Here is a 17,409-nt window from a genome sequence, read left to right as displayed (position 1 = left end):
ATTTTACTAAAATAATAATATAAAACTGTTTGCTCTGTCTATTTGAATTTGGCAACTTCATTATTCTCAAAATTTTTATACCCAAAATGTCATAATGATCCATTCTAAATATTCCATGTTGTCTGTATTTTGATTAAAATTCATTTTAGTGCCATTGCAGCCTGAATTATTGACATACGGAAAAGTATTTTTTTATTTTATTTAAAAAAATTAATAGGAATTGCTATTTTCCAGACGCTGTTACCCACGAATCCATCCGAGATCCTCATCCTGCGACGAGATACAAAATCTAACTTTATATTTATATGAAGCATTTATTCTAATCTTTCGAAATAATACAGTAATGTTAAATGACAGCCACTTTGGAAAGAGTTCGAAGAATTGACACAATCTTAACTGTACACCTGGTTCTTTCTTAAAATTTGTAATAACCAAAATATTTCTTTGTAGATATATGTAATACAATTCTATTTTACGTTCAAAGTCTTCACCGATTTCTAGTGTATATGAGTCACACATAAAATATTGAAAGATATTAAAGAAAGTGAAATTGTATGGCGTACAACAGGTGAAAAATGCTTGAATTCGTGGGTAACATGCATATGCGCATTTAACACTTTATTTGGTCTAGCAAGAAAAGTTATTTTTCAATCCGATGGCACTTCCACCTGATGATTCACTAGACATGATCGTCTCATTTGATAAGTCTAGAATTGAAAAAAAACATTTTCAAAATGGCCCCAGAGAGAATTTTGGCCCGCTTTGGCTGGAATTGACCATATATATCCATAAAACGATGCTTAAACAGTGTTGAAATACGTTTTGCTTGATGAGGAATAGTCACAAATATCAAATAATGAAATATTTGGAAATAATAAATTATTTCATCGGCAATTTTTCGGGACTGAAGTCACGTAACGGAAAACTGAGAATCGACTTTCATTAGCCTGCTCCTCTACATTTGTGAAGAATTTGGTAATGTTGTCCAAAAACATTTGGGTAAAAATCATGCTTGTTATGGGATTTATCATTTTATTTTACTATTCTAAATATGTATACTGTCATATAATTTAAACCAATTATTTTGCTGTATTGAGGTGTCCATAACTTTATTCCAGGGTGAATTTTATACCAGCTTTAGGTAAAAATACCAATTTAAATTGTGATTCACGTGGAACCTCGATGATCTTTGGGCGCCCTAAGGTAAAAATGTTTAGCAATTTGATTAATTAACTGCGGATACGTAGAGGACAATTAGGAGAACCGTATGATGGCTTATTGCACTTGAATATCTGAGGAAGATGATGCCGATGATGTATTAACATGGAAAACCCGATCGTATCCATAGAACGCCACATCAGCCACAAGTCCTTGGTCAATATTCTTCCAAACAGTAGCAACGAAGATGAGGTTGAGATGGTCTCCTGGGTTAAGAATGTGATTGGCGAACGTCTGGTAAATAACCCACGTCTTCCGCTTATCATCACCACAGTCACTGATGTGCAGGCAAGGCTCGTTAGCCACTTGAAAATGACCACCCTATAACGGGAACACGAATTGTATAAATCAATTATTGTATGGATATCATTTTCACATAGGCGTGGGTAACTACTCGCTACATGCTCGCGCTTCGACCGCAACAAGTTCAGTCACAGTCACAGATAGAATACGGATTCTTTAGTTAGTCAGTGGCTGTGGCTTGGATTGTTAGCGCTGAGTTGCATTGGTTTCTGCATGCCGTCTATCACACGGTAAGGTCATATCTTAAAATCCTGTCAATCAAAATTAATCAAACAGGATTGCCTCAATAATTTACTTTAAACACATGTCAGTAAACAAAATTGCACGGATATGGAACAGCTTCCTGGATTACATTCACAGTCCACTAATTGGCACTAAGCACAAGAAATCTGTGAGAATCGTTGAACAGATGATAATTTACAAAACTTTGCTGCTTTCTGTTTTTCATGCACTTTCTGTAAGAAACATGTCTTGTTCAACACTATTCCACTTACTCTTTGGGAATTATCATCTGTGCAAGGACCTTGTTCACATTCTCGGACAGTGAATGTGGTCCAGGTAGCTGTTCCATGCAGTGGCGTAGCTGCCGGGGGCAGGGGGGCGAATTGCCTCCTGGCAAAAATTGCCTATTGGGGCCCCCGTCCCCTAGTGCAAGCAAAAAAGAGGAAAAAGAAGGGAGAAAGAGGAAAAAGAGAAGAGAGAGGGAGAGGAGGGGCAGAGAGATGGGGGAATCCATACGATATGCAATACCATACGATTATTATCAATAACAATTAGCCTGGCAATAATTGTCTATTTGCCCCCCCCAAGTGCAGATAAATTTGGTGGATTTGGGCCCCCGCCCCATACAGGCCTGCTTGCCCCCATCCCCCCTTCTGGAGAAAATCCCATCTATCATCTTAATCAGGGGTTTGCTTTGCAATGTACTAATTAAGCTATAAAAGCTAGATTTTGGCGGGAAAATGGCAGTCATGTTAAAGAATAACCATCATCATCCACTTTTAACATGCTCAATGTAATTTCAACACAAGAATTGAGCATAGCCGTGCAAATTATGATGTATTTGTGAGCAAAATATGTTGAAAAGCGGTTATTTCTCTTTTAAGCAGTGATGGTTAAGTTTTGGCGGGAAAACGGCGGCCATTTTGAAAAATAACCATCATCATCCACTTTTAAGGATACATGCTCTAAGTATACTGGTTTGATCGGTCGAAAAAAATATTTTTCAGTTTTTAGCTAGCTGATATGAGTATGGATCATGTGAAATAAGAAAATCAATGAAAACAAATTGTGAAAGTGTTTCACCTACATGTATTTTGGTAATTTTGACTGGTTGTTAAGGACGCTTATTTTTGACATGTTAAAAGGAGGGGGCAAGCAATTTTTTGCAGATCCCGGCAGACCATAATTGACGAAAAGGGAACCGAAAAGAGAACCAGCATCCCCGGTTCTGATCTGCACTCATCGTCTCTAGGTCAGAGTCCTTCTCGCTTGGCCCTAATAAGGTGTTGAGATGTATTCAACTAGAACTAGAACCACCCGGGGTAGGACCTACACCGTAATTGGCCACAGGCTGTTTACAATGTTGAGCCCCCCCCATACAAATTTTAAACGGCGTACAAAAAATGCTTCAAGTACCCCCTTTAGGCCTGTCAAAAATCGCTTCCGGCCTGCCAATACTCCCCCCCCCCCTTCACTTGCACATGTAGTAGGGTATAGAATGGAGGTCCCGTTCTCGGTGTGAGTACAAGAAGTTTTGAAGTTTCTTATAGATTTTAGGACGTGAATAAAATGGGAGGGGTCTGCACCATCGAAAAATGTGGGGAACTCTCGCTAGAGGGCGTTTTTCAAAATGGCCGCCAAAATCCCTTAAAATCACCATAACTTGGTCAGAGAAGCACCCAGCAGCACGATTCTGATGTCTATACACATGTTTTTAGGGTCAAGGAATCCAATAGAGTCATTTACAACAGCCTAGGACCTATCATTCCAAGATGGCTGCCAAAATTTCAAAATGGCCGCCAGTGAAAATTAATTTGGCTATATCTCGAGTGCAGAAAGTCCTAGAAGTATAATTCTGGTGTCTATACCCATGTTTACAGGGTCTAGAAATCCATTAGAATAATCTAGGACAGCACAGGACCTTAAAATCCCAAGATGGCCGCCAAAATTGAAAAATAACCGCCACTAAAAGGCAGAATTTTGCCTATATCTTATCTTATCTTATCTGTGGTTTAGACGGCCTTATCGTATCCAAATAAGGTATCTAAACCCCAAATAAGGCGCCGTAACCCCAGATTAAGGGACGTAGACCCCAGATAAAGCAGGCCAAAAGGTGCCTTAACCCTAAATAAGGAACATAAACCACTGATAAGGCATCTAAACCCTACGTAAGGTGCCTTAACTCTAGATAAGGGTCGTAAACCCCAGATAAGGCATCTAAACCCCAGATAAGAGACGTAAACCCCAGATAAGAGACGTAAACCCCAGATATATAAGGCAGTCTAAACCCCAGATAAGGTGCCTTAACCCCAGATAAGAAACGTAAACACCAGATAAGGTATCTAAATCCCAGATAAGCATGAAAGTTCATCTGTATAATTGTCCGATGTAAGGTCTACTATCTTACATCGTTCATCCAAGTCAGCTGAATGACATCTCATTAATTATTCATGGCCTACTCTACGTGGTAGCGTATAGTGTTTATCAGCTGATTTGAAATGGCGTCGTTCAGAAACACAGTCAGTGTGTGGAGGAAAATTACACTTATGGAATTTAAACATAATATGGATGACAGATTGTAAGTACTCTATTACGTGAACATGGTGGTCCAACGGCCGCTATAAACGTGCCCATTTTTAGCTGACCTTGTTATATAACTAATGAAATATAAACAATATCTTCCAATGCCGCACATGTCTCAAAATGTTAAGCCCGAGTTTCTTCACAGAATTATTGTAAAATATTGGTACATACTATTGCCTCAAAGGTTACACATGCTTGTATTAACATATTCAAGGAAGTCTTGCAATTTTTTAACTTTTCGAAATAACGAATCTAACATTGAAATACAGCCAGTTTAAAACAAAATTTGGCATACGAGAAGTTGAGTGTAAAATTTGTGTTTTCTAGAACATATAATTTATATTTGCGAGACCCAAAGGTCAAAATTATACAGGCAGGATGTAAGTTTGGGGCGTTTACAGTTTGGTAGGAAAATCAGGTAAAAGCAAATCTATGAAAAAAAGGGAAAAGAAAAAACAGCGAGTGGCCCAATCGATAATCAAATTAATGAATGCACTCCCAGAGAATATCTGTTGAAGCTAAAAACAATATAAATGCAAGAAAAATAATCGGTAGGCCGTCCTCTATCCGATGCACCATAATTTTTTTGTTTCCGTTAATTATTTGTTGGCAAATTTGGGTACTGAATATGGCAATATATCCCATTTTCCACCAAAATTCTGAGAAAGAGAATGTAACCTTAACATGCTCAATGTAATTTCAACACAAGAATTGAGCATAGCCATGCAAATTATTATGGTGACAAAATATGTTGAAACACGGTCATTTCTGTTTTAAGGAGTGATATGGTTAAATTTTTGCGGGAAAACGGCGGCCATCTTGAAAAAATACCACCATTTGTCACTTTTAATATTACCAATTACTAAATTATAAATTATTTTGAACTACAATCTAGGCAACTGGACTTACGTTTTTGAGTGGGAAATTTTCACGTTCTATCCTGAACGCATCATCAGCCCGACTGATCTTCTGGCGGTGAAAGTTCATTGACCTGTGAAGCGGACGTCACAACTTGGCCGGGGCCTACAGTTCAGCAATTAGGAAGATCCCTCTCAGGTTGAACTCGAAGGTGACCTGTGATACAACAACATCCGCTTCACAGGTCAATGAACTTTCACCGCCAGAAGATCAGTCGGGCTGATGATGCGTTCAGGATAGAACGTGAAAATTTCCCACTCAAAAACGTAAGTCCAGTTGCCTAGATTGTAGTTCAAAATAATTTATTATTTACTACCTGGATGAATGATAATCTTCACAAACGTATTACCAATTACTGTAATTGCAAAACATATCTAGTGAGTATAGCCATGCAAAACCTGATGCAATGATGAAAATGATTGAAAGCTGTATGAAAAACATGTGTCTATATGCTATATTATGCCCAAAATATGGACAAAAGCGGCCATTTTGGATTTTAATTTAAAGCATATTTGTATGCTTTCCACCACTTCCTTTTTCCTACATTTTTGATATGTTGTTTGGGAGGGTTTTTGAGAGAGTTACAGCAAAAATACCTTTTGTCTAGGTGAAGCCATTATTTTGCTTAGATTGGGTGGACTAATGAGCTTTTATTAAATTATATCGTAAGAATTATTGAACGTATAGGTAGTTTCAAAATAATATGATAAGGAGATTAGCTCTGGGTCCCGACATAATCCTTGTTGAGTAGTATAGCGAGTTCATTCATATTTATTCAAACGAAGCGCCTAAGGTAAATGCTTTTGTCTTTTTAAAGTGTGACTAATACCCCCACTTGACCAAACAACAGTCGCCTACAAGCTCTTACACATGCCCTCTTTTGATCGCGCTTTGATACACATGTCCCGAGTTTAAGCAACAAGACGCTGGTGGTGCAGTAACCAATCAGACGCTCGCGTTGAAGTTAATTTGAACAATCGATATAAGTTGCCGTTGCAGTTGAAGTAAATATTTTCAAACTTCATTTCGCAAACTCTCTATTATCAGGATGATCACTTGACTTTCAATATAGGAGTTGCAACATTTTCTGTAGGAGTTGCGACCACAGAATTAACCAGCAAAAGAAAAACTATGACAGCAGACCTAATCTACACTAGGGTTAGAGTCCCTACAAAAACACCAACTCCTGGAGCTGACGCAGATTTTGAGAAATCAAATGATGGTTTGTCCTCAAAGCCGCAAGGAAGGGACAAGGCTGACAAGTGTGGAAGCAAAAGGAGTATTCCTTAAGAACTGCAGGAAAATTGTCACAATCTCCACCATGAATGTGAGGACCATCAGAGAACAAAGATGCAGTGAGGAACTAGTGTGCAGCTTAATGGCATACAACATAGACATACTGGGGATACAGGAGGATCGCATAGTCCACAAAGAACCAGTCAGATATGAGGACATCCTTGGCCAGCCGCTAATTACAACTTCAGCTGTCAGAAATAGAGCAGGTGCAACAACGTACTGACGGAGTTGGCATTGTTCTCAGTTATAATGCAAAAAGCTCACTAGCTAGCGAAGTTGATAGACTTTTGAGAAACAACCAGAATGGTTTCAGAGTAGGAAGAACAACTGTCAGCCACATACTGGCTCTTAGAAGGATAAAAGAAGGATTAAAGGCCAAAAACCTACCAGCTATTAATAATAACATTCATTGACTTCAGGAAAGCCTTCGATACTATTCACCGAGGCAAGATGCTACAAATCCTCATAGCCCATGGGATACCAAAACAGATTGTGGATCCGATTGGAAGGACATACAAGAAAACCAGAAAAAAAAATACAAATTGCATCTTTTCTTATCATACATTTAATTCAAGGAGCAATTTTTAAGTTTTATGTGTCTTGTGTGATAGTCTTATAAAAGGGGTGGTCAATTCTGACCCCTTATTGGCCTTTCGATCATTCCCTCCATAATCGTTTCGTTTAATCTTTCTTTGTAATAATGTATCCAATAAGTATTTGTCTGTTTGTTTGATTATGGAAATAAAGTTGAAATTAAAAATTGAAATGCTTTGAGAATGGCTATCGGATGGCAAGGAAGAAGCACTTGGATTCCATCTAGAAAGGAGAAAGAACAGATGAGTTGGGCCAGAAGTGGTAACCGACCTGGACTTCGCGGATGACATCGCTCTCCTGTCAGAAGAAATTAAACAAGCTCAGGAACTGCTTTTTAACCAAGATCAGCAGGTTAACATCAGCACAAATAATGGCACAAGGCTAGATGAAGTAAAAGGCTTCAAAGTATGGATGGCTAGCACAGAGCATGAATTCAAAACACGTAAGGCATCGGCTTGGAGAGCATGTAACAGCCTAAGCAAGTCCGCTCTACCAAAGAAATTAAAACTGCGGGTTTTCAGGGCAACAGTGGAGTCTGTGTTAACATATGGATGCGAAGCCTGGACCATAATAACTCCAAAGATATCTAAATAGCTGGACGGCTGTTACACTTGGATGCCGAAGGTAGTGTACAACCTCCATTGGAAGCAGCACAAAAAACAACAAAGAGCTGTATGGAGACCTTCCAAGACTCTCAGATAAGATCAGAGAAAGGAGGATACACTTCGCTGGACACTGCTTCAGGAGTAAGTGCGAACCTGTCGCCAATCTGATAACCTGGACACCCAAACATGGAATACGAAACCCTGGTAGACCACCCCTTATATATGTAGATGTACTCAAGCAGGACACTGGACTACAAGCATCTGACCTGGGAACGGCGATGCAGGACAGGGGGGTATGGAAAGCTGTCGTGGTTCGGGAAAACCACCCGAAATAACTTACTGTGAGTTTGAACACTTGTCGATTGAATGTGAGAATAATCTTCCAAGAAGTGTAATATTCTGAGATTGGTATATCAATCCTGCCTACGAATCCACCACGCCATTTGTGTACGACTGCGCTTTTAAACGCCATGGGAGTTGGTGCAGCTGAAATGATAAAATGATGATATGAAATGAAAACAAAGATGCATGAAAATAAAGTGCGAACATAACACTTTTTCACAAATATTTATTTGCTAAGAAAAACATAGGACAATAACGGTATGTTTCACAAATGAATTGTGGTTACCCAATTCATATGTGGTATTTTTTATTTGGGGTCAAATGTCATTAAGGGGTCACTTCCGGTCTAAGACGAAAAACCTTCAAAATGCCCCTTCTGCCACAAGTAACATAGCAAAGTGATGCCACGTGCACCCATGCATTGACATTAGCCAATGTCTATGGGCGTTTTCATATATTTTGGGGTCAAAGGTCATTAGGGGTCACAACACGGCTGTGTTCGTTTGTTAGACCACAGCTAAGTCTAATTCTTTCTTCTTCCACATTCATGCCTATAGCTCAGTCTTGGGTTGACAGATTTTAATCAAACTTAGTCAGGATAACCGTTGACCTTTTCCGCTTATGTCATATGACTTTGAACTGCGTGTGACCTTTGACCTAGATATAGGGGTCACAGGTGATTTTTTTTCAAAATGTATCTTCTCCTACAGACAACATGCGATGATGACACGGTTTAGTCACATGACTCGTTCGTCTATGATCGGTGTATATAGGGTGTTCACGGATAAGGGGTTAAAGGTCATTAAGGTGTCATTTCCGGTAAAGACCGACACATGCATCGCTACTAGCCAGGGTCTTTAGGATGTCTACAGTTTTGGGGTCAAAGGTCATTAAGGGGTTACTTCCGGTCAAAAACCAAAACTATCAAAAATGTTCAAACATTTTTTATCTCAAAATGTAAACAGACCAGAGTAATATAACCATCATGCATGAATCAGTGTTACTTGATTTTGGGGGTCAAAGGTCATTAAGGGGTCACTTCCTGTTTTTAGCTAAATAACTTCAAGAATTTTTATCGCAACAACTAAACAAAGTAGAATTTTTTAAATTAAAATTGGAACAATACATTTTGTCGGTGTACATAAGGTCTTTTTGTCATTGAGGTCAAAGGTCATTATGGGAGTCAAAAGGTCAATCAATTTTTTTTTTAAATCAAAATCCATGTATAAGTTCCGATTAAGCTGAAATTCACCAGGAATATTCCTTATGACATCCTAAGCACAATGTAAGAGCAGTTGATTCCCCATCCGTGACCCAGGGTCACGTTATAGGCGGTCAAAGGTCAAAAATTTTAATCGGCCGACATGCTTGGATTGAGCTGAAAATTAATATGAATGTTCCTTGTGATACTCCAAACACACAAAAATACGTTAAATTACACCCGTAACCCATGGGTCAAAGTTATACGGGTTAAAGGTCAAAAATGTTCTAGAGTGCAACGTTCGCCACTGCATTGGAACTTGATAGGCGCACAGGCCGTCTTGTTGTCATGTCTTTGGCATGACTACTTATTTCTTTCTTCTACCAATCGTATAATGAGCCATCGTAGCCATATGCATTTGTTAATGTTGCCGAAATTTGGTTATAAGGACCATTTGGGGTGCCACAAATGTCAGATGAAAATGTCTGGCGTAAAGTTCATGTGAAGGTCATTATGGCCAAAAAAGTGTCTGTCACTAAAAATGCTACTCCTTCCCTATATAACACAGCAGCGTGACGTCACTTGCACACATGCATCATCTATAGCTAGTGTCTAAAAGTTGTACACAGTATTGGGGTCAAAGGTCATTTAGGGGCCAAATACCTTAAATCAGCCATCCTAGCCATATGCTTTCTGGCATGTTGGCCATAGTTGGACACTAGAACCATTGGGTAGTGTCACAAATGTCACATGATCATTTGCTGAAATGGGATAAACTGGATTGCCGCCGCAATTTCCATCTAAATATAATGGTGTACAAAAGCCTTTGTAACCTACTGTGCAATATATTCCACACCGTTGCCTCTAGTCACAAACATCTGACTAGAGCAGGGTCACAAGGTAACCTGGTCATCCCATCTTGTAAGAGCGAGTCGGCTAAGCGGAAATTCACATCCAGAGGCGTGGTCTCTTTTAATTCATTGCCAACTCAGGTTAAAGTTCCATTACCTCCTACACCAGGCCATTTCAAAGCGATGTGCAATTTAATTATTTAAATATTCAGGTTGTTGCATCAGTAATAGTAGGCTGCGTTAAGGTTATATAACAACACTGCATATCGTGCGTAATGGGTGAAGGGGTGAAAAACCCAGCTAGTTTTCTCTGACTCCATGCGTGACGTTACTTGTTATTTTTGTGCAGTGACGTCACAAGTTATAAAACGTGAGTTTTCCTAACCCGCGATCGCACATCCTAGCCACCCGAGGCACGCATGCCCACCTATCGACCAATCACGCTTGCTGTTATATATATTATAGCGCGTATGTATGAATAGTAGTAAAAGTATAGTGTACAAACTTACGTCTAATAAGCAAATGAAGATGGGCGTTAAATTGACTCCTAAAAACGTTCGGACTTTCAGATAAATCAAGATCAAGTCCCTGGCATCCTAGGTTTTTGCCATGGTCTTCCAAACGAGCTGTGTACCGAATCGTTGCGATCGCCTTGGCTGCGTAAGGTCCAAATTCAGAACCAGACAGGGCTGTAGAATGATACTTCTCGACATTTCTTTCAGCAGGAAATACATGAGGATCAACAGGAAACTTCCCAATTTGGCCATGTTCCACTGCCAATGTCCACTTCACTCCAACGCCTTCAGCAGGCCCTGTTCTTGCAGCCTTATTGGATCTACAAGTGATGTCTACAACAGCACCTTCTTGGAGCATCAAGCGTCGGTGTTTATTACCGTCATAACTGGAACGCCACACTTCACCGTCGTTAAGAAGAAAGTCATTACGAAAAAAAAGCGGACCTGGAGAAGATGAGAAGTCTGGATTAATATTGATAACAAGCCATGATAATTATCTAATATAATTTAGGCAGTTTGGAGAAATTATAAGGCTAAAAACTTATACAATCTACATTATTTCGGGAAATCAATTTTTGCGATGCAAAGAATAGGGTTGTCCGCACCCCAATAAAACATCAAAATTTTTATATGTTAAGTAGGTACCTAATGGGGATACGCATCCTGCACAAGAACAAACAAACACAATGGGGAACGATTGCTCGCTACAAGAGGAAACAGAATATATTTAATAAGAAAGAATGAACTGTTTACCAACCCAAAGTGTTACAATTAAACATGACAACAAATAAACACAAATCCCAACCGGCACACAACCCAACTTGAAAAAAAAAAAGCAAGGAATATGCGGGCATGGGAATCGAACGGTCGCTGGGTCGAGGCCAAAATACGCAGTGCATCATGGGAAAAATGAGTCTACATCCAAAGCCCGCGTAATACGAATACCATACAGGAACATGCATCATTGTGCGTTTAAATGTCATTATAATGATGTTACATGCGAATGCACACTAAAATAGTACAGGAGCAGCAACCTCAAAAAAATGACTTCGTTCATCCCCCACTACATACAAGGTTTGACACCATAGGTAGCAAGTATGGACCCTCTAGATCACCGCTAGGTAGGTAGTGGACTCAAATTGTGGTATCACTTTTTTTTTTTTTAGGTCATTTTATGTATGGACATATAATCGCACAAAATCACAAAAAATAGGACAAAATTAAGGGGTAGGGGAGATATAAACTCCAAGAACTCAACCTTTACTCGTGATTTTGAATTCATTTTGGTATCAATATGTAGCTAAATGATTTTCCTAACTTTCTAGTATTATTTTTTAAACAAAAACCGGTTTCATTTGAGTATATTTGGAAGTATATAGTCCATAAATGAGTGGTAATCTGATTTTTTAAAACCATATTTGTAAAGTTTGACATTGGCCTCAAATCTCACAACTATACCACTTTATATTTTCAAAATTGATTCAGTTTCCATTTTTAATTTTTTAATTTAAATTTTAATGTTTTATTTTGTTTTTAATGTTAAGCATATCAAGGGAAACATTATTGTAACAGTTCCAATCATTATAATATGTATGAGTTCGTTGGGGTGTCTGTGGGACGAGGTGTGTGTGGGGTGCTGGGTGTACATATGGTATGTGTGGGGGTGAGGGGATGAATGTGTGTGTACATGAATATGTCACTACACTGCACCAACTTCCATTTACAAAATCCGTTAAGTTTCCATTAATGTAATATTTTGAATATTTATATGTAGGACGTGAGTAACCACTGGGAAAAAGACAAAAAATTTTAACAAAAACCCAACAAAAACTGATGTTGATTTCCCTCGTATATCAGCATAACATAGAAAAATATTAAGGGGTAGGGGAAAATAAATCATCAGAACTCAATATTTTACTCATGATATTGACTTCATCTTGGTATTAATTTTATTCAATTCAATTCAATATGTATATCTAATTGATTGTTCTAACTTTTTAGTATTATTTTAAAGCAAAGCGACCATTAGTTGTCAGGTAGATACACAGAATCTGTGAGAAAAGGGTACGTTTTCAATGTCTAACAGCGTAAATATGACAATATTAAGGGGTAGGGAAAATATAAACTGCCATAACTCAACTTTTACTCATGAAAATGAATTCATCTTGGTATCAAAATGTATCTAAGTGATTGTTCTAACTTTCTAGTATCATTTTAAAGCAAAGCAACCATTAGTTGTCAGACAGATATACAGAAACTGTGAGGAAAAGGTAACCTTTCTATGTCTAACAGCGTGAAGATGACAATATTACGGGGTAGGGGAAATGTAAACTGTCATAACTCAACTTTTACTCATGAAATTGAATTCATCTTGGTATCAAAATATATCCAAGTTATTGGTCTAGCTTTCTAGTATTATTTTAAAGCAAAGCAACCATTATTTGTCAGGCAGATATACAGAAACTGTGAGGAAAAGGTAAATTTTCTATGACTAACAGCGTAAAATGACAATATTAAGGGGTAGGGGAAATTTGTAACTGCCACAACTCAACATTTACTCATGAAAATGAATTCATCTTGGTATCAAAATGTATTTAAGTGATTGTTCTAACTTTCTAGTATTATTTCAAAGCAAAGCGATCATTAGTTGTCAGGTAGATACACAGTAACTGTGAGGAAAAGGTAAATATTCTATGTCTAACAGCTTAAATATGACAATATTAAGGGGTAGAGGACATATAAACTGACATAACTCAACATTTACTCATGAGAATGAATTCATCTTGGTATCAAAATGTATCTAATTGGTTGTTCTAACTTTCTAGTATTATTATAAAGCAAAGCGACCATTTTTTGTCAGGCAGCTATACAGAAACTGTGAGGAAAAGGTAAATTTTCTATGTCTAACAGCGTAAAATGACAATATTAAGGGGTAGGGGAAATTTATAACTGCCATAACTCAACTTTTACTCATGAAAATGAATTCATCTTAAAATGTATCTGATTGGCTGTTCTAACTTTCTATAAACAAAGCGATCATTAGTTGTCAGGTAGATACACAGAAACTGTCAGAAGGGACCGTTCACCAAACACTTGTAATGGGGGAGGGGCCTGATGCAAAAAAATTTCATCGCAAAAAATTTTTTGCCCCCCCCCCTTTACAAACTCAATTTTTCCAGGAAAATTTTTGGTCATTTTTTTCAGGCCCCCCTTAGGAGGGCAAAAAATTTCAGACCCCCTTTTGCATCAGCCCCCCCCTTATAAGTGTTTGTGAATGGTCCCTAAATATGACAATATCAAGGGGTAGGGGAAATATAAACTCCCATAACTCAACTTTTACTCGTGATAATGAATTCATCTAACATTCTAGTAGCATTAGTTGTTATGTAGATACAAAGGAAATGTGAGAAAAAACTTCCATGTGTAACAGTACAACATGGTAATATTAAGGTTAGGGGAAATATTACCGTAACTCAACTTTGGCTGCATTAACTGTGAAGGGGAACACGGGAATACAAATCGTTGCACCAAAATTTGAATGTAGTATACGATTGAGGTTTCTTACATTAATTAGTGCAATTGGACCATTTTTAAAATTTGACCTTTAATTTATGATATTTTTGATATATTCGACGTTATAACCCCTGAACTATGCTTCATAGAACTATGACAAATGTCTTTTTTTTTAATTCTTAGCGATGAGAGGAACAATTTGAGATTACAACATTACAACATGATAGGATAATTTTTTAGTATTGGCCCCATTATGACCTTCAACCCCTCGTGGGAAACTTAATTGCTTTTAAAATAATGCCAGAAAATGAGATGATTGGTGATTTGTATGTCCCCTACCCCTTAATATTGTCATATTTTACGCTGTTAGACATGGAATATCAACATTTTTCTCATATTGTACAGGGGCGTAGCCAGCTTTTTTGGTCAGAGGGGGCAAAATAAAATTTTTTGGGCACAGACGAAAAAAATTACAATTGCATCATATAATACATAGAGACAAAAAGTTTTATTGGGACGGATGGAAAGGGCTTAAACCTTGCAATATGCGCGCGTAGCGCGGAAAAATTGTGTATTTTCGGGCTGAATTTTGGTAGAAAAGGGCTCCTTGCCCTTTTCTTTTCCTTTGCCCTCCTGATTTGCCCTTATTTATTTTTTGTCAGAGGGGCACTTTTTTCTTTCATTTTTTTGTCAGGGGGCACTCTGCCCCCTGAACTGCCCCCACCCCCACCCCCCGGCTGGCTACGCTACTGATATTGTATGTTTAACTACCTGACAACTAATGGTTTAATTGCTTTTAAAATAATGCCAGAAAATGAGAACAATCAAATACCTACATATTGATACCAAAATGGAATTCATTTTCGTCAGTGAAACCTGTGTTTTGGTGATTTGTATGTCTCCTTACCCCTTAATATTGTCATATTTTACGCTGTTAGACATGGAATATTAACATTTTCATGCATTTTATGTCTATCTACCGGGCAACTAATGGCTTAATTGCTTTTCAAATAATACTAGAAAGTTAAAACTATCAAATATCTACATATTGATACCAAAATGAATTCATTTTCATCAGTAAAACTTGAGTTTGGGTGATTTGTATGTCCCCTTACCCCTTACTTAATATTGTCATATTTTACGCTGTTAGACATTGAATATTAACATTTTCATACATTTTATATCTATCTACCGGACAACTAATGGCTTAATTGCTTTTAAAATAATACTAGAAGGTTAGAACTATCAAATAGCTACATATTGATACCAAAATGAATTCATTTTCATTAGTAAAACTTGAGTTTTGGTGATTTGTATGTCCCCTACCCCTTAATATTGTCATATTTTACGCTGTTAGACATAGAATATCAACATTTTTCTCATATTGTATGTTAACTACCTGACAACTAATGGTTTAAGTGCTTTTAAAATAATGCCAGAAAATGAGAACAATCAAATAGCTGCATATTGATACCAAAATGAATTCATTTTCATCAGTAAAACTTGAGTTAGGGTGATATGCATGTCCCCTTACCCCTTAATATTGTCATATTTTACGCTGTTAGACATTGAATATTAACATTTTCATACATTTTATGTCTATCTACCGGACAACTAATGGCTTAATTGCTTTTAAAATAATATTAGAAAGTTAGAACTATCAAATAGCTACATATTGATACCAAAATTAATTCATTTTCATCAGTAAAACTTGAGTTTTGGTGATTTGTATGTCCCCTACCCCTTAATATTTTCATATTTTACGCTGTTAGACATGGAATATCAACACTTTTCTCATATTTTATGTTTAACTACCTGACAACTAATGGTTTAATTGCTTTTAAAATAATGCCAGAAAATGAGAACAATCAAGTAGCTACATATTAATACCAAAATGAATTCATTTTCATCAGTAAAACTTGAGTTTGGGTGATTTGTATGTCCCCTTACCCCTTAATATTGTCATATTTTACGCTGTTAGACATTGAATGTTAACATTTTCATACATTTTATGTCTATCTACCGGACAACTAATGGCTTAATTGCTTTAAAAATAATACTAGAAGGTTAGAACAATCAAATAGCTACATATTGATACCAAAATGAATTCATTTTCATCAGTAAAACTTGAGTTAGGGTGATATGCATGTCCCTTACCCCTTAATATTGTCATATTTTACGCTGTTAGACATTGAATATTAACATTTTCATACATTTTATGTCTATCTACCGGACAACTAATGGCTTAATTGCTTTTAAAATAATATTAGAAAGTTAGAACTATCAAATAGCTACATATTGATACCAAAATGAATTCATTTTCATCAGTAAAACTTGAGTTTTGGTGATTTGTATGTCCCATACCCCTTAATATTTTCATATTTTACGCTGTTAGACATGGAATATCAACACTTTTCTCATATTTTATGTTTAACTACCTGACAACTAATGGTTTAATTGCTTTTAAAATAATGCCAGAAAATGAGAACAATCAAGTAGCTACATATTAATACCAAAATGAATTCATTTTCATCAGTAAAACTTGAGTTTGGGTGATTTGTATGTCCCCTTACCCCTTAATATTGTCATATTTTACGCTGTTAGACATTGAATGTTAACATTTTCATACATTTTATGTCTATCTACCGGACAACTAATGGCTTAATTGCTTTAAAAATAATACTAGAAGGTTAGAACTATCAAATAGCTACATATTGATACCAAAATGAATTCATTTTCATCAGTAAAACTTGAGCTTTGGTGATTTGAATGTCCCCTACACCTTAATATTGCCATATTTTATGGTACTACACATGAAAAATTGACCTTTTTTTAAAACATTTTATGTCTTTCCAGCTAACAATTAATGGTTATTTTGCTTTAAAAGATTACAACAACCAAATATCTATTATATTAATGCCAAAATGAATGAATTATAATGAATAAATGTCGAGTTACATTGGTTTGTACGTCCCTAACCTTTAATATTGTCAAATTTTATGCTGTTACACATTGGAAAATTAACATTTTTATCATATTTTATGTCTATCTTATGGTTTAATACTGGTAAGTTAGAGCAATCAATTAGCTACATGTTGATACCAAAATGAATTCATTATGAGTAAAGGTTGAGTTATGGTGGTTTTTATTTCCCCTACCCTTAATAATGCCATATTTGACATGGTTATACATAGAAAAGTAACCTTTTCTCACATTTTATGGCTATCTACCTGACAATTAATGTTTGC

At 36.9% G+C, this 17,409-nt stretch overlaps 1 protein-coding gene across 1 annotated transcript in view; it reads right to left on the bottom strand.

Moving 5' to 3' along the window:
* Positions 1–856: 856 nt before the first annotated feature.
* The window catches only part of LOC140137022 (uncharacterized), a 78,413-nt gene continuing 61,860 nt past the window's right edge, over positions 857–17,409 (bottom strand). The window contains exons 5-7 of the mRNA XM_072158682.1: positions 10,643–11,110; positions 8,080–8,225; positions 857–1,539 (exon numbers count right to left, since the gene is read on the bottom strand). Of these exons, the coding sequence (XP_072014783.1) occupies positions 1,276–1,539; positions 8,080–8,225; positions 10,643–11,110 (878 nt within the window). The 3' untranslated portion in view covers positions 857–1,275. The remainder of the gene's footprint in view (positions 1,540–8,079; positions 8,226–10,642; positions 11,111–17,409) is intronic.

Source organism: Amphiura filiformis, chromosome 17 (assembly GCF_039555335.1).
Source record: "Amphiura filiformis chromosome 17, Afil_fr2py, whole genome shotgun sequence".
Classification (NCBI taxonomy): domain Eukaryota; kingdom Metazoa; phylum Echinodermata; class Ophiuroidea; order Amphilepidida; family Amphiuridae; genus Amphiura; species Amphiura filiformis.
This window is presented reverse-complemented; position numbering and strand designations above follow the sequence as displayed.